The sequence below is a fragment of the Vombatus ursinus genome, unplaced genomic scaffold (assembly GCF_900497805.2).
Source record: "Vombatus ursinus unplaced genomic scaffold, bare-nosed wombat genome assembly UNPS02000496.1, whole genome shotgun sequence".
NCBI lineage: Eukaryota > Metazoa > Chordata > Mammalia > Diprotodontia > Vombatidae > Vombatus > Vombatus ursinus.
The window spans coordinates 10,346-29,937 of NW_020940274.1; the positions used below are offsets into that span (position 1 = coordinate 10,346).

At 34.5% G+C, this 19,592-nt stretch overlaps 1 protein-coding gene across 1 annotated transcript; it reads right to left on the minus strand.

Annotated features, from left to right (window-relative positions):
- Nucleotides 1–2,445: 2,445 nt before the first annotated feature.
- LOC114039010 (olfactory receptor 10AG1-like) lies at nucleotides 2,446–3,369 on the minus strand. The gene has a single exon (XM_027856619.1). The coding sequence runs from the start codon at nucleotides 3,367–3,369 to the stop codon at nucleotides 2,446–2,448; it is 924 nt and encodes a 307-aa protein (XP_027712420.1).
- Nucleotides 3,370–19,592: the final 16,223 nt, after the last annotated feature.

Genomic DNA, 19,592 nt, shown 5'->3' on the forward strand with positions numbered 1-19,592 from the left:
AAATGAGATCAAAGAAAGAGAAGCTGAAGGAGACTATATACTCATACAGAAAGGAAGTGTTTCCTCCTCCCCTGACTCAGGATGCCTGTCAGTCAAAATTATAGATTCCATAGAACAAGAGAGCAACCCCAGGGTATCTGGTCTTTGTCAGCCATAAATAAAGGGATGTCATAAATAAAAAAGTATCATAACAGGATAGTGTCCATAAAACAACAAGATGAGAGAAATGCAATTAATCAAGATAATGTCCAGTTCAAGATACCTGTTCCTTATCAGTCATAAACAGGAGAATAATCCTGGTCTACTTCATCTGGCCTTGTGGTTGCTGACACAGCAAGGAGAATTTTGGGTTCACTCAGACAGCATCACAAAGAATTGTCACAGTTTTATGCTGTGTTGTGGGGTCATTTTGAAAGAATTTACAGACTCAGACCATCTGCAATCCAAGTATAAGCATTTACTGAGAGTGATGCCTTTCATGAAGAGGGCTGGGTTCCAAGAGGGACAAGCAACTTATCAGAGGAAGATGGAGATTTTATAGGCAAAAGATGCAATTACATAACAGAATATATGACTATTAAAAAAGCAAGAGGGGTTTATCAAAGAATTAGGTAATAGGGGAGGAGTCCCAGGCTTCATGGAACTGTGTATGCAATTTTCCAAAATGCATACAGAAAAACCCTTTCTGGGGGACATGTATGTATGATAATGATATTATAATAAGCCTCTCTGTCTCAATTTCACCTAAAGGACAGCTTTCGCTATTCCCTTTTATTGTTTTGGGGTCCACATCCTGCTTGCGCATCCTGGTGGTACTGCTTTCTGATTGACTGGCTATTGTGGTCCTGTCCGAGATTAGACGGTTGTGGTTGTGGTTGAGTGCATGTACACTCTTGCTGTTTTTGTGAGAAATATGAGTTCATGGACACTCTTGCTGATTCTGTGAGAAATCAAAGAATTGAGTTTGAGGACAGTGGCTAGCTTGAGGCAGTGACTATGATTCCATCACAGAGACATGCCTGCTGTTCTAGTGAGGCATATTTGTGATGTTAGGTCTGACACTCCTATGGGGTGGTTAAAGCCAGATTGTGTAGTCAAATCAGTCCATGCCTACTGTTCAGTGAGGTCCATAAGAAAGTTAGAATATTGCTTTAGTAGAGGAAGTTTTCTCATCTGAGATTTCCCCTTATCAACGAAATCATAGGCCTGTCCCTAGCCAATAATAATAATAATAACAATATCATCATCATTATTATTTTAGTGTTAATACTAGTGGTAGTGGTAGTGGTGGTGGTAGTTTGTGGATGTTTCATTATCATTATCATGATTTTTGTTATTATTATTATTTTTTTCATTATGAGATACCAGGTGCTAGAGACAGAGTCCTTGGACAAGCACCCCTGTGTCTGTGCTGATAGCTTTTATCTGAGGAATTATAGGGTCAGGTCTGTAAGTACCACAACAAAGAAATAATTTCTCACAGGAGACCACTGAGACACTGGGTTGCTTCCAGAGACACAATATTTTCCTTTTGGGATCCACGTCCCATCACCTTCTCAGCCTTGTGACCCTGTCTCCCTCTTAGGAGCGTCCCTGTAGTGAGGGCCTATGGCTTACTCTAGGTTTAGGCAAGAGCTTCATATTATAATATAATATACTATAATTGCAGAGTTTGGTGGCAGAGAAGGGCAGCTAGCTTGACTGTCATCATTTGGCTCGTGGAAGAAATATTAACCCTTGGGGTACATGTTGTATGAGGCTAAGGGATTTCAGAGATTCAGAGATTCTCTTTCTCCCTTCTTTTCTCCACTTTCCCTAAGAGCAGCTCTGCTTGTCTTGGACCCCACGGAATATCATGCTCCCAGCACTGGGTGGTCCTTGGTGCCCACCATCAACCCAACTTCAGCTTCCTTTTATATGTTTTCTTCCTCTATTAGACTGTAAACTCCTTGAGGACAGAGACTGTTTTCCTCTTTCTTGTCTGTATCACCAGCACTTTAGCACAATTGTTGGCACATAGTAAGTACTTAGAAATATGAATCAAATTGAACATGCGCACATACATATATAAAGTGGCCAATATTTAAACCAGTAAATTAGGAGGAAAAGAAATAAATTTGAATGCTGTTAGAACAATAGAACAAAATATAGTAAGATTACACTCAACGTTTCTGTTGATAGTAATCACCTCTTGAGATAAGGGACAGTTTCATAAACCCAGCCAAGGTCTAGCAAAATAAATTGGAAATTTTAGGCAGGTTTTGAGTATCTTTAAATATAATCTCTCATACTTTGTTTTAAGTATGTTGTAGATGTCTTACAAAAGAACAGAAATCTATTTCTTTAGCACCATTAGGACAAATGGAGAGGAAATACATATACATTTTTACATTATACATATATGTATATGTATAAAGATTTGACCATTTGCTTCATAAATTCCTATCATTTTTTGAGGAGTTTTCTCAGTGCAAGAATTACATCCTTATTCCTCAGGCTGTATATCATGGGGTTAAACACTGGAGTCACAATAGTATAGAAAAGGGAGAAGACTTTGTCTGATTTGGCTGAATGACTGGATTTGGGTCGCAAATACACAATGCTACCAGACCCATAGAATAAGCCTACAACCATGAGGTGTGAAGAACAGGTAGAGAAGGCTTTAGATTTCCCTGAGTTTGATGGCAACTTCAGGATGGTGGTGATGATTTTGACATAGGACATGAGTATCAGCAGAAAGGGAATCATGACAAAAAGCAGAGCAGCAACATGGACAGAGAGCTCTTTCTGATACGTGTGCCCACAGGCCACCGCCAGTAATGGGGGAGCTTCACAGAAAATATGATTGAGTTTGTTAGAACCACAGAAGTTCAGAGAGAAAATCTGATATGTGAGTCCTATCAGGACTGGCATCCCAGTGATCCAGGAGGCGATCACCAACTGGACACACACTCTGTGATTCATGATGAGAGGATAGTAAAGAGGCTTACAAATGGCCACATAACGATCATACGCCATCACAGCCAGAAGCAAGCATTCTGCAGCTCCCAGAATATAAAGGAAGCAAGTTTGTAGAGCACAAGACAGGAATGAAATATTTCTCTTCTGAGTCCAAAGGTCTATGAGCATTCTAGGGAGAGTGACTGATGTGTAACAGATTTCCAAGAAGGAAAAGTTCCCAAGGAAAAAGTACATGGGGGTTTGGAGAACAGGATCAGTCTTACTTATGACAATGAGGAGGCCATTTCCTATAAGTATACTCATATAGATGACTAGGAAAATTCCAAATAGAAGCCTTTGGAGGTTGGGAAGGTCAGAAAATCCTAGGAGAATGAATTCCACCACAAATGTAACATTGCTTCTTTCCATTTTGTCAGTTTCTTCTGCCTGTGGAAATATTGAACTCATGATCAGCAAATAACTTTCCTTCCCTAGGCCTCAGTTTTCATCTCAGAAAAATAAAAAGGGAGAGATAGGTTGTTGATTAGATGGTCTTCTATATCACTCTTAGCTTTTATAATTTTTGGTTTAGGTTTCCCTTCTATAGCTAGCATTTAATATTCTTTTCTTCAGGGTCACTTCTAAATGTTAACATTTTATATTCTCTATCATAAGGCCAAAATAAATTTTGGTTATATATTTACTATGTGTCAGGGAATGTACTAAAGTTTTATGACTATGTTTCTTTGACATTTGGATGAAAACATGGATCTAAGAAATGTCATTCAATAAAACTTTTAAAATTACCTTAAATCTCATAAATAGCATCAGTAACACCATTCCACAGCTAACATTTTTATTTTCAAAGATGTTTCTCTCCTGATAGCAGAAGTCATAGCTTTCATATAAGATATGAAAGAGAAAAAAATAGCATATATTATTAATTTCCTGAACTAGTACTGGTCTTATGTGCCTTGTCTTTTTTAGTCTTTTTAAGCTTTGCTCATATTCTTCTTCCTGCCTGGAAAATTTTCCCCAAAAATCTCTGATTATCAGAATCTCCTCATTCTCTCAAGCTTTCTCAACTTTACTCTTTCCTCTGTATGAGATTTCCAGATCACTTTTGCCAGCAGACATTTCTCTTATCCTTGAAATACTAGATCATGAAAATTATACCAGAAATTTGTTAATTAGTATATATATAAATATATATACTAATATATATAAATACACTAATATATATAATATATAATAATATATTATATATTATATATATGTATATTAATATATATAAATAGTTTATATATATATGAAAATTATACCAGGAATTGGTTAACTAGTATACATAGAGAGAGAGATAGATAGATAGATAGATTAGATAGATAGATGGATAGATAGATAGTTTACACACTTAGTTTATTCTAGAATCAGTACTCTAAATGAAATCCAATTATATCTGGCTTCTGTCATAAAGCTGAATATCACTGCCTCTTTTTTTTTTTTGTGAGGCAATTGGGGTTAAGTAACTTGCCCAGGGTCACACAACTAGTAAATGTTAAGTGTCTGAGGCTGAATTTGAACTCAGGTCCTCCTGACTCCAAGGACAGAGCTCTATTCACTGCACCACCTAGCTGCCCCTGCCTCTTTTCTAAGATTCAGAAATAGGGGTTCTAGGATGAAGGAGGGTCAGGTTAAAAGCTTAAATGATATTGACATGTTCTCTGGTAACAGAATCGTAAACATTGAACTGAAAAGGATCTCAGAAGTTAACTACTTCAATCCTTTTATAATATAGATAAGGAAGCCAAGGCACAATACAGTTAAATCACTCCTTGAAGGCAATAGATAATAAACATCAGAAGAGAGACTTGAATGCAGGTTTTCTGCCTACAAATTTAATGTGTTTCAGACTATTCCAGGCTGCCACACTGAAGAATCCAAGATGGCTAGAGGGATAGCATGATTGAACTCTACTAAATTTAAAGAACTTATAATATTTTGTATATTTTTCATGATACCATGTGTATGTATAGATATATATGTGAGTGCACACACATATATACATGCACATATAGATACACAGATATGCCTATACATATACACACATATACATACACAATATACACATATAAATATACATATATACACATATACACATACACACACATGCCTTCTGCTCCCTTCAGGGATCTTTTCATATATGTATCCCATGTCTGTTCCAAGATTCTAAGTGTTTTGACAGCAAGGGTCTTGTCTTGTGTATCTCCTTATATAGTGAACATAACAGGTGATTAATAAATGTATATTTGAAGGAGTAGATCACCATTATGATATGAATTCAGGGACACTTCCTACTACCAAATATTTCTTTCACTGGCTGATGTTAAAATACCATATTTAGAGATTCAATCATCTGTGGTAACAAGAGAATAACATTAAATTTATTAAGCATTTATCTTTATTTCATATTTTAGTGTGAACTCTTGATCTGTTCATTCTCAATGGAATATCTGTCATACAAAGAATTGAACATTAAATTAAACAGAGAAACATATTAACATATGTTAATTAACATTTATATACATGCATTTATACATATATTTGTGCATGTGTGTGTTTATATACATTTATATGCACACACATATACATACACACATTATTATATTGGATAAATTTGAGTTTTAGCTTGAGCTGAGACATGACCCTGGTAAATATGTTCCATGTAAGAAATAAATAAAATCATGGATTAGTAGGAGAATACTTCTACTTGAAGGCATGGACATGTGTAGAGGATTCATATTTCTTAAATAAGAGCAATAAGAAAGAACAAAACAAAATATTATAAGCACTAAATTTAGTAAGGTTCTGTTCTGTACCCCAAGCATGCTATCCCTCTAGCCATCTTGGTTTCTTCAGTGTGGCAGCCTGGAATAGTCTGAAACACATTCAATCTGCAGTCAGAAAACCTGTATTCAAGTCTCTCTTCTGATGTGTATTATCTACTGCCTTCAAGGAGTGATTTAATTGTATTTGCCTTGTCTTCCTTATCTATATTATAAAAGGATTGAAGTAGTTAACTTCTGAGATTCTTTTTAGTTCAATGTTTATGACTCTGTTACCAGAGAATATGTCAATATTATTCAAGCTTTTAATCTGACCTGCCTTCATGCCAGAACCCCTATTTCTGAACCTTAGAAAAGAGGCAGTGATACTCAGTTTTATGCCAGAGGACAGATATGATTGGATTTCATTTAGAGTTCTGATTCTGCATAAACTAAGTGTGTAAACTGTATTGTTATTATACTTCTCATGTTCTTTCTCATCTATAAAATGGAAACTGTTTTTAGATTTAGATCTTATTATGATGATTAATTGATATAGTGCATCTAAAACATTTTGAAAAATGTAAAAATTGGCACGCTAATGCAAGGCATTATGTTCATCACCACTGTTACTTTCATTATCATTTTACATTGAATTCTGTCCTACCTAAGTCACAATCCTATTAAGAATCTTAATTCATTAATGTTCTATGTACTATTGTATAGTTGAAAAAAAATAAAGTATTAGGATGCCAGCTTATTTTCTATAGGCTCACAGAACTCACCTGTGGGACAATTTGATGATACATAAGTGAGTGGTTTCTTTTAATTGGTTTCCATATTCTGAAATCTTTTCATCCCACATAGTTTTGAGAAGAAGAGTCATTGGTATGGAAAAATCAATTTGTCCTAAACTTTCAACAGTTAAATAGTTAAAACTGTTTTAAGAGTGTTTAGCTATTATTAATTTTTATTTTTTATTTTTTTATGGGTCAAATATAATATATAGGAAATTGTGGGCAATGATCCTGTCTGTGGCAGTGTACCAATTTCAGTTAGTTTGTTTGTTGAAGGAAGTCCCAAGAATATTTTCATTCTGTATTTTCAATATACAGACTTCTCATTTATTGGTTAATGAATAAGAGTGAGATTTTGATGCATAATTGTGTCCACCAAGTTATAATTTGCTAAATATCCATTGCTGTTGTTCAGAAGTTTCCATCAAGTCCCACTTTTACTGATCCCCTTTTGGGGTTTTCTTGGTAAAGATACTGGAGTGGTATACCATTTCCTTCTCCAGCTCATTTTATAGATGAGGAAATGGAGATAAACAGGGTTAAGTGATTTGCCCAGGGTCCTATACAGGATAAGTGTCTGAGGCCAAATTTAAACTCAGGAAGGTGAGTCTTCCAACTCCAGGCCTGGCACTCTATCCACTGTACCACATAGCTGCCCAAATACTCATTTACTGTCAAATCTTTGCAAATATAGATTATATAGTTTGTTCCGTATCCTCATTCCCTAGGCTAATCGGCATTGATTGGTAAGCCCTTTTTCCTTAAGGAAAATGTTTGCTTAATATCTGTTGGTGATTATTTAGTTCTGAATTTTCTTTTCCCAAACTTGTATAGATATATAGATTGATTCACCAAAGTTAAAAGAAAATATGTTACAATTATAATTTAGATTAAATTCTCATTAATGTATACACTGGGAAAAGCTGCTCTATTCTACCTATGTGACCTTAAAAAAATCACTTCACAGGAAAGGTTAAAAAAAGTAATAAAACAAGCAAACAAACAAAAAAAAGTAAATATACAAGTAAACATCAAGGCTTAACATAAATATTTGCACCCTTCTAATAGTGGCCTCCCTTAAATTTAACATCAAACCACTAATGATTCCTCCTTCATTATGTACCTTAAGTTAAGATTCTCTTCTTCATCTTCTCCAGAAGAATATCAAGAGTGCCTTTTTGTCATCTATTATTCTCTCGACGCTATTTTTTTTTACATTGACATCACTTATTGTCATTTGGACTGGCCCCTTGCCTCCTCCACAGACACATAAACAGACAGGCACACACCCACACACACATACACACACAAAGACACATACACCCTTACACAAATTGTAGCCTCCCTCACAACAAATTAGAGTTAAGCAAAACAAATCATGAAATTTGTCGTGTCAGAAAATGCACACCGCATTCATCACTCACAGAGTATCATTTCTGTGCAAAGAGGAGGCATATATGTTTCAGTGTCAGACAGTATACTGATTAGTGTTCTGTACTCTTTCAAAATAGGGATTTTCTGATGTTATTGATTGTCTTTCTAACAGGAGGAATTAAATTTAGAATCACCAACAGGAGAGTATTGCTTTCTTTTTAGGTATTTTATATTCCTCCATTAAGCTTTTTGCTTGCTAGGATTTTCAGATTTTGCTTCATAATTATAAGTAATTGATTACATAGAAGTAGCACTCAAAAATGTGTGTTGTTGATATAAGAGATCACTCCAGTTTTAATGGTGAAAAAAATAAGTACATTCCAGATCTATAATTATAGAAATCATAAAAGTAGCTATTATTTTCAGTGTTTTGTGATTTGCCATGGGCTTTACATATATTATTTCATTCAATGAACAAAACACACTGTGAAGTGTGGACAATTATGACCTCTTTTTTAAGTGCCATGACGAGGGTCCTAGAGCTAGCCAGTATCAAGAAGGAGCATTGCATCCCATGCTCTCCTGCCTTCTGTGCCAACAATCTTGGCCCAGTAAGAAGCAATTTCAATAACCAAATAAGAGATAAAAGAGAATAAAAACAAAAGAGATCACTTTAGTTACATGAAATGAAAAATCACATGCAAAAATTCTGATACAATGACAATTAAAAAAACTAATTTCTATATATTGCTGATAAAACATTGATGTTTAAAATATATTTGTAATTGTCATAGACAGATAATACTAAGATCTTTTATTCACACATAGATGAGAAATCAAATAATATGACCAGATTTATGTACAACATAAGAATTGTAAATTTGTGTTAACCATTAAAATGTTACTAATAAGAGAAATAAAAATTCGAATTCTGTGTTTTCTTTTCACAAATTACAAAGCATGATATGATAAAAAATGGAAATAATCAAGTTTTGAGCTTCTTTGACAATATAAACACACTACTGTCCTATTACTGGAGTTGTTACTTCATCTAAATATTCTGAGAAACTATGTGGAATTATGCATGAAATGTTAATGAATTATTCACAATCTTTGGCTCAGCAATCTCACTACTTTAGCTTTAGGGAAGTCAATGACGAGAAGATCGCACATAAAGAAAATATTAACAGTACTTTTCATGAAAAAGGGGAAAAAAACCTATATAAAGAGCCAGACTTTATTCCAGCAATATTTTGTCATAGGGATGTAATGAAATGCTGTATAATAAGAAAAATGAATGTGAAAAATTAAATAAATCCGGAAAACAAGTTTTCAATGACTTTCAGAACAAAGAAATACAATCAGTATACCATCAGCCACAAAATCTACATTAATGAAATGAAAGGAAAACTAAGACACATCTGAGTTCAGATAAATTTCAATAACCAATTTACTCCTGGAAAAAATGCTGAAACATATTTTCCCTCCTCTTAGCATTGTAGGTCAGGAGAACTATGGTTGTAGAGAGTTGAAGAAGTTATCAATTGCATACGTATAATCTATATCAGATTGCTTATGATTTCAACTCAACATTTTTTAAAAAGGAATGATTAATAGTCTTTACATGTAATTTGAAAAAAAATAAAATATTTTAAAATAAATAAAAAGAAAACAAAAAATAAAAAGAAATTATTAAGTATGGTTTCTTTAATGTTTTGTTTTCCTTAACTGTTTTCTTTGTTGCAAGGGATATGGGAGTGGTAATATACTTGGTAATAACAATGATGTAACAAAAAATAGGCACTAATAAATAAGAAAAAACATAAAAAGTAAAAAAAGATAAAAACACAAGCAGCTACAACAAAAACACTGTGATTTTATTTTGATGGCCAGGGGGGTGAATACACTTTTTGTTTTTGCTTCTATTTTATTTTTTCATTCATTCATTCATTCATTCATTCATTCATTCATTCATTTATTTATTTATTTAATTTTGGTACATAGGCCAGAGTTATTATGGGAAAAAAGTTCATTCTTTGGACATTTTTTCCTGAGTAGTATTGTGTATTTTAAAGATTTCAGGAAACTTCTAGATGACTTAAGTCTACAAACTCCTTTATAGTCAGAGAAGTTGGAGGTGAGTAAACAAAAGAGTTCACACTTACCTTTCTTAGATGAGATTAAATCATATTCAGGTGCTTCCTTTAATGTATTGGAAATAATATGAAAATATACTAACTAGCATGAATAAGGTACTTTAATGTTTGGGAAGCTCTTTACATATATTATCACATTTTATGCTCACACCTGCACTCTAATATAGGTAGTACAGGTATTTCCATTTTACATGTTAGAAGACGAGACTCAAAAAATCTGAATAACTTGCCCAAAGTTCCACAGTGGGGAAGTGTCAGAGGAAGGTTTGAACTCAGGTTCTCATGACTCTTTCCACTAAGCTATTTTTTTTCTCCCTTAAGTATTACCATGTACTACCATATATCATCCAACTTTGAAAGGGAAACCAGACTCCTAAAAATGATCATTTAGATCAAACCACCACACTGTTTAAGTAGAAATGATTGCAGACCTTCCATACTCTCTGGGGATAGTTCTCCCATGATTCTTCTCACATTTTAATGAGAGAGGTCTTCTGACTCAAAGTCCAGTCTTCTAAACATCTCTTAATGAGGCAGTGTTATATAATGGAAAACTTTGGGGATTTGAGGCATGGGAACATATTGCAAACTTGACTTTCTTGATTCCTAACTGTCTAATTGTTGAAAGATCACTACTCTTCTCTTAACATGTTTCCCCTTTGGTTGAATGATGATGTTTTGAATTCTTTGAATCTTAGTGTTTTATTGTGAAAAAAATCAGATAGCAAATGGTAGTATGTTTTCCCGTATTTGTTATTATCAAAAATGGTAGTAATCAAAGTTTCTATTCAATCATTTGACAATAAATCAGTCCCTTGTATGTTGGAACAAACACAGTCTTCTCCTCAGCATCTACCTATAGAAGAAAGCATTTTGTGTTTTCCCACCTAGCCCTCACTGCTCAGATCTTGGGAAGATATACCAGTATCCTCATAGTGCATTGAGGCACAAAGTATAATGCCAAGGAACTCTGGATTTTCAGTCACAACACATGGGTTTGAATCTCAGTTCTACTACTTTTTATTATATAACCTTGAGTAAGTTATTTGCCAGTGTCTCATTTCATTTGATTCTGTCTGAATGGAGCAGATTGGAGCAGATGTTTCTCATATTTGTCCACCCTGAATAGAGGACTTAAATGAACACAGAACCCCCAACTATAATGATTCTGGTTAAGATGGAAGGACTCTATCCAGGAGAGGATATGGGAAAATTTGGGACCCTGATGCACTGTTGTTGGATTTGTGAACTGATTCAACCATTCTGGAGATCAATTTAGAACTATCCTCAAAAAATAACCAAACTGTGCGTACCCTTGGATCCAGCAATACCACTACCAGGTCTGTATCCCAAAAAGATCATAAAAAAGAGAAAAGAACCTACATGTGCAAAAATACTTATAGCATCTCTTTTCATGGTGGCAAACTATTGGAAATTGAGGGAATGCCCATCAACTGGGTAATGAGTGACCAAGCTGGGGTATGTGAATATAATGGAATACTATTTGCAATAAGAAATGATGAGCAGTCAGATTTCAGAAAAAACTGGAAAAATCAAAGCATACTTTTTTCACTTACATTATTCTTTGTTTTTTTTTCTTTTTATCTTTAACTTCTTTCAAAACTGTGACTAATATGGAAATATGTTTTACATGATAGCACATGTGTAAGCTATATCAAATTGCTTACTATTTTCAGAAGTAGAGAGGGGAAGGAAGGAGGGTGAAAAATTTAGAACTCCAGTTCTTGTAAAAATGAATGCTAAAAATTATCTTGATGTAATTGGGAAAAATAGAGTATTATCAAAATTTTAAAAAAGAAATCACTAATAAATGCAATTTAAAATTTGTCTAAAACTTTCCTATCATACAAACAATATAAATTCTCAAGTTAAAAAAAATATGGAAGCATTCAGTGTTGGAAGAGGGGCTAGCCACACAAAGACACCAGTGCATTATTAGTAGACTTGTAAAGTGACTCAATAATCCTAGAACCTTATATTAATTTATGCATGAAAAATGAATAACTGCTCATTCACCAGAAACCACACTATAAGATATATAAAGTGAAAAAGTTGAAGAAAGGGGAAAAAAGTACCCTATATATAGAACAATACATTAATAGAAGCATTTTTGTCTCAGCAGAGAGCTACAAATGGTGTTTGTGTATGTGTGTGTGGGTGTGTTTAGGTTAACTGAGGAATGACTGAAGAAAAAAATAAAGTATAAATATGATGACATAGTTTTGTTTTTTAGTTAGAAATAACAACTGTGCAATTCTTCAGATTAATGGAAAAATGGCATAAACTGATTCTGAGCTAAAAAAAAAAGAAATAATCAGTCAATCAAAAACTAAGCATTTGCTAGCCCCTATATTTTTGGATAAAATACCAGAAATTAATCATCATCTTTTCTCAAGTAATATAAAATATTTTAAATGAGACAGAATTTATATAAAATTAAAATGTACAAATCAATATATATTTTTGAGAAGAGATTCATATAAGATGGGGAGATAATGAAAGATTCAATGTGAAAGGTGTCACATGAGCAGAATTTAGAGAGAAATAAGGTTTTCTAAGAGACAATTGAGTGACTTAAGAAATAGAGTGTTAAACATGAAGAATAAAAAAAAGGATGTCAATTTCTTTTCTACAGTGTAGAACAGAGATGTACTATATAGTAAATTTGGGCAGATATGTTGTGATCAGATTGGGAATGAATATAAAAGTCAATTAGAAGAGATTATATTTGATCCTGGAGGTGCTAGGGAGTCATGGAAGTTTTTTGACCATGGTCTTCTGACATTTGTTTGGGAAAGCAGAAAGTCTTGAGGTTGGAAGGTCAGTCAGGAGGCTAATGCAATAGTCCAGGGAAGATGTGACGAGGAAAGGCAACAAAAAGTGCCTCCCCTGTGAGTAGAAAGGAGCAGCAGATGGGGAAGATATTCCATCAATAGAAATAAATGATAAGATGTGTCGAATAATTGGATATGCTGGGTGAGAAAGATTGGTACTTCAAGAATGGTACTGAGATGGTGAACCAGAGTAACTAAAAGAGTGGTGGAATCCTCCACAGATGAGGAAAGGTTTTAGTGAAAGATAAAAAGTTCTGTTTTGGAAATGTTGAGTGTCTCAGAACAGAGTATAATATGGAAAAATGATGATGTAAGGAATTTCCCCTTTGTGTGCATCAAAAGTTTGATTGCTAAAAGATAGAGAAAGAATATGTATATATACATAATACATCCATACATATATACATATACATATACATGCATAAATATATGCATACATATATACATGTACATACATATACAATACACATATACATATACATACATACATACATATAATTATTTTTGTAAGGAAAGTCAAATGTTGGGAAGGGATACTTCTCTGATGACCACATACAGAAATGACCCTCAAACTAATATCCCAAGAAAATCTGTTTGAAGGCCCAGAAACGACTAAGGTAATGATAGTTATAAAGCATCATGATCCTTTAGTATTTTTTATATTAACATTTTTGGAGTCCTAATATTCATAACTGACACAAGCATAGATCAAACACTTGTTGCAAGATCATGGTGTGAAAAATGATTTTCTCAGTAATCATTACATTGGAGACAGCCCCCTTCTTCCAAAATTCATTTTCTTCTTCAGAAGGACATTACTGATAATGAGATTTCATTGACTTTCCTTATACTGGTCAAACCCCAACCTAAGGTTGGAAGTAATTTAATCAAAGGTATGGCAGCTCCATTGTATTTTGCTAAGGGTTGGGTGGAGACAGATTCTTCTGTCTAGATAGCCCGAGGCTGGAAGTGGTCTGGTATAGTTCTTGGGTGGTCTGATAGAAGAGGTATTTCCTCTGTCTAGAGATAAAGTGATGAGGGGGTGATATCAGCCCCTGTTGAGAAGTTATATGAACTGTGCACTCCAACTCCAAAATGGACTCAGCCTTTGACTGCAGCTCCACATGCATGCTGTCAGTGTAAAAGAAATAAAAACATGGACTTGGAAAACCTAATTCATTTGTCTTTCTTATACGAAACTTTCAGAGGTTAACATTGGCAATACTATCTCAAGTCTGTGGGGTTCTTACATGAAACAATGGTATTTTTTAAGTTTTACATAAGCAGTGAGTTACTCACTGACCACCAGAAGGCTTTGATTTGTGATTTTAGCATTAGTTAAGAAGCCAATACAAGAAGCTTCAAGAATGAGAGCTAAAGAAGAAATAAGAGAGTATGTTGAGAAATGAAGTTGTGGGAAGGCTTCCAGCTGAGACTATTAACTCTTTAGCTGTTTTACAGGAAAATTGATTATTCATTGCTTTGCTGATTTTCTGGAGAAGTTTGGAATAGCTCTTGGAAGGCCAGCTATGTTTGGTACTGTGTGAAGAGTTCTCTGGAGCATTATTCTCTTTTTTTGGCATCTAGAGCTGAGAGGGCCTCACAAGAAGGTCTGTTTCACTGGAGAAACAAACATGAGAAGATAGAACAATGCAGAATCTCTTACTATTTTCAGATTATAGGATCTTGGCAGTTTTCTGGTTTAAAGGAATAGAATGTACTCTTTTTTTGAAGCAATAGAGATTAACTGACTTGCCCAGGGTCACACAGCATCAGCAGCTGAATTTGAACTCAGGTCCTCCTAACTCCAGGACTGATGCTGATTTCCTGTGCCACTTAACTACCTCATAACATGTACTTTAAATAGAATTTTTCATTAATAGTCAGATGTAGCCTTGGAAAATATATTACTTTTTTCATTGCAGCTTAAATGTACTTTTTCTTTAGGAGTAAACATTTTCCTAATTTCATGTGTTTTGTCTAGTAATCCTATATTATACTAATTGCAGTTTTCTGGAATTTTACAAATTTCATTCTTTGTCATTGAAATTCTGAAATATAAGCATTATAATGTCTAGGAGTTTCAAGCATAGGTTTGTGGAAAATGATCCTTTGATTTCAAGGATCAGTCCTGAAATAAATCAACTCCTCTGTAGAGGAAAAGGCATCTTTAATAGAGATAAAGAGGGTCCTGAGACTGGGGCACTGACAAAATAATGTGGTTTAGGGGTTCAGGGATCCTGGAACCCCAAAATCACAACACGCGGATCCTGCCCGAAAGAATTCGACCCAAGCCTTCTTTCAGCCAAAGACAAGGTTTATTAGAACATCCCTCATGTTGGGCAGCCTCTTAAGGAGTCTAAATATGGGTAAGCAGTGGCTAGATTATAAGAATCTAAGCATCTTAATGGAGACAAGGTGGACCTTATATACAGAAAGTCTATGGGAGGGATCCAGGAGTGGCCAAGTAGTCTATGAGGTAATATCTAGGAGTGACCAAGTAGTCTATGAGGTAATAGAATTCCAGGGAAATGGAGCCTAGGTGGGACCAAGGGTGGGAAGTGGCCTGGGGCCATAGGGAGGCAAGACAATGGAGAGACAGGCAAGGTCAAGGATAACAGAATTGGGGGATTGGGTGTAGCCACAATGAAAGGCTAGTTGATGGGATTATAGCCTCAGGGGTATGCCAGAGATTTGGACAAGTGGGAAAGTCCAGGGTTTTCCTTTCTAGGGCCCAGATCCCAACCCCATCACTGCCATGTATCTGAATGCATGAGTATCTATGGAGAAAACTTACAGGAAGGTTTTTATACATTCAGGAGGAAAAGGACAGTGGAGGGGAGCTATATGAAGATCAACTCCTGGTAAAGAGATTCCAGTTACCTCTGGCAATTTCTGAAAGAAAACCCATTTCATTCTAGTTGTTTTCTCCTTCATGCTCCAACTCTCCCCAAACCTTAATAGGGAGGCAAGGACACTTGAATCACTTTTGGTAGCTGCAGTTATCCCCAGTTAGTTTTTGTTTACAGGGTAAATAGAACTCAGATTCTCTGGGTGGATCCTGCCCAACCTAGTTGAGAACAAAGTTCCTTAAGGGCAGTAATGGAATAATATTCCTAGGACTATCTAGTGCTTTTCTTTAAGCTACTGTCAGGATGGCCATTTGACAGAGATGGGAAGAGTACATTTAACATTGACAAATTAAAATTAAGTTTCCTTCAGAAACTATCAATTTTGTATTCAAATGATCTGAACACTTTTCTTGTATTACTTTCTTTATTTGTTATTTAGATTCTCAAATATGCTATGTTTCGGGGAGAAATTTCTGAACCTTAAGTTTAGGTTATTTTCATGATCTGTCACTATGGCTTTTACAGAATTTATGAATTCTTTAAAAGCTTTTTTTTTTACTTTCTATCAATCATATTTTCTTCCCCTTCTATATTTTAGATATGCAAATCTAAGGATTTTCCATCATATGTACTAAGTTGTTTGTTCAGTCGTTTGTAATTCCTTCTTTTGTGTTTTAAGACCTTTGTTTTCTTACCTAATTTCCATCTTAATATTTTCTTCTGAACCATTCTGCATTAAAATCATCTTTTATATTGGTAGATTATGGTTTGTTTTTTTTCTTGACAGTATATTATTAAATACTTTGTAAACTTTAAACATAATTTAATCATTTATTTCACCCACTGAGGTTTCATACTTTCAGTAATGGATTATCTGAGAGTAGTTTTCTCTATTGAACTTTTTTTTTTCCAATGAAAAGTATCATGTCTCTAGTTTTCCTTCTCCTTGACTCTTTCATCCCAACACCAGCCTTCACTTCTGGATTGCTTTTCCTTTTTCCTCCTGAAGTGAACGTATTCAGGTTTTTTTTTTTTTCCAATTTGAGATATGGAGTAGAGACAATACAGTGCTAACCACTTTTAGATGCTTTCAAGTAAGATATATCCATTGACAAAGTCAGGGACCATTCATTGGTTTCATCTGATGAAGTTTCAGTAACACTCATGAGGTCAAATTTGTTCTCTTGCTTTAAGACTACAATTTATTCATGTGTATTGTCTAGACTTTGCACATTTAAAAAAACTTATCTATTTTTAGTCTATGGATTTTATTATTGATCCCTTGTGCAATTTTATTCTGAATTGAAATTATGGGTGTGGCAACCACTATTCTTCTTGCTTCATAGCTATGTATATTATCTAAATCTCATGTCTTCCTTCCTTCCTTCTTTCCTTCCTTCCTTCCTTCCTTCCTTCCTTCCTTCCTTCCTTCCTTCCTTCCTTCCTTCCTTCCTTCCAACCTTCTTTCCCTTAGAAAATCTGAAACAAAAGTCTACTACAGGAGTGTGTGAAGGGAAGCCTTTATTATGCTTCTCTGGAGAAACAGGAACACCATACCCTAATATGGCAAGTGTGAGCCTATATGGAAGCAGAACCAGCTTTTAAATGGTTGGTAAAATTCATACTCCTCCTATTTGAGCTGAGATTGGACCAGCTCATTTGGGTTACACTCTTTCTGAATGGCCCACCCCATGTTACTCCTTGTCGTGTTCATCCCTTCTGGTCCTGCATTCCAAGTTCAAAAATGGTGGCTATCTCCACCCTCTGGGTGTGTCAGTTGAGATTCAATAAGTTCTTTAAGCAAGCACAGTGGAGAAAAGCCTTTGCTCAGTCCTTCACCCCAACTGGTTTGCAACCAGTTTAGCCTCTAGGCCTCTGTCTTAAGGAAGTAGTGGTTTTGCAGAGTGTTTGGGGCACTTTGTGATTGGTTGAGGGACTATGTGAGATCTTGGAAGTCTCCCTCAGAATTTCTGTGTTCTGCTATGGAAGCCCAACTTCTAAATCTTTCCCACACTTCCTTCCTTCCTTTCTCTACATATAGATCAATATTGATCTATCTATCTATCTATCTATCTATCTATCTATCTATCTATCTATCTATCTATCTGTCTATATCTATATAAGACACAGTTAATTTGCCGCAGGTCTCTTATAAGTGTAATCATTTTAAAGCGAAGAGGAGATATACTTACATGTTTTTATACACACATTTGTGTGTGTATGCATATGTATACACATATACACATATGTGCATATACACACAAGTACATATATACACATATGTGTGTATGTATCATACATGCATGTATGTATACATATGTGTGTATCTTTACCTATATACAATTAGTTCTATCCAGGTGTGTAACAGGCTGCATTGAGAAGCACCACATTATGTACCCCACCCTAATCCCTAACTGGATATATTTTAGTAAAACCTGGATGAACTATGTACCTCTAAACAACTGTAGAGGGATTCTTTTGAAGACTCATATTGGAATAAATAGAAGCTGAGTTACCTTACAAAGAAGATTCTGGGAATTGACATTTTCAAGATTAAAAACAAAGGCTGTACTATCAAAAACATTATGCCACTCTTTCTTCTTTCTGGATAGTTCTATAAGATCAAGTTTTTTTTTTTTGTTGTTGTTGTTGTTTTTGTTTTTGTCATTTCAGTCATGCTTGACTCTTCGTGACCGCATTTGAGGTTTTTTTGGCAGAGTTACTGGAATGGTTTGCCATTTCTTTTCCCAGCTCCTCATTTTACAGATGAGGAAACTGAGGCAATCATGGTGAAGTGACTTGCCCAGGGCCACAAAGCTAGTATCTAGGGCCAAATTTGACTTTAAGTAGTCTTTTATTAAATATAAAGTCTTCCATTAGCTAGAGAAATTGAAACATTTCTCTTCTTAAAACAGAACATAGCTTAAGGGCAAGATTCTCTACTCTTTCTTATTCTCCCCATTTCTTTTTGTTTTATAATTATAGTTTAAAAATTTGAATAAATGAAATAAATATTGACACATGAAAAACAGATACACTGGTAGTTGGAATAATAGAATTAACCAGTTTGTTTTTCACCAAAAGTAAAGTTGCAAATTCCCTAGGCTGAGTTAAAATATTACCCAAACTAGATACCATATTCATCATACCCTTTGTCTTTAAAATGACTGTTCTGACCAAAGAAAATAACATAAATTATTAAAGAAAAATCAATGGAGCTGAAAAAGTATATTATTTTCAGTAGTGTGGAAACAGCTGTTTTAAGTTAAGACAAAGTAATTTGCTTTAAAAGAGCATAATTAATCTAATGAAATCATGAAAATAGAATATGAGATTTTAAAGTTTCAAATAATTTACCCCAGCAAGCAAAGTAATATCTCTGTTTCTGTCTCTATATGTATCTCTGTCGCTTTTACTCTATCTCTCACTGTCTGTCTCTATCTCCATTTCCCTCTCCATCTCTTTCTCTGTCAGAAACACAAAATTAAATTGAAAGTTTTTTTTTTAAGAAAAAAGTTACTAGGAAAATAGTATAAAGTGTAGAAAGACTGCAAGGAATATGTTTATAGATATGTACCATCATTTAGCATAAAAGACCATCATTCAAGTTCAGTTGGGATCTAGCAAAACAAAATGGAAATATTAGGTTGTTTTCTTGTATTTTAAAATAGAATCCCTAAAGTGGCTCTCATTTATTTGCAATGTAAGTGCTATGGTTAAAATAAAAATGTCTATTTCTATATGATCTGTGGAATAAATGGAGAAAAAAACTGAACTATACATTTCAGTCATTATT

Bases quoted from the DNA above. Each gene is read 5' to 3' on its own strand.
- LOC114039010 (XM_027856619.1), bottom strand. From the start codon at position 3,369: ATGGAAAGAAGCAATGTTACATTTGTGGTGGAATTCATTCTCCTAGGA.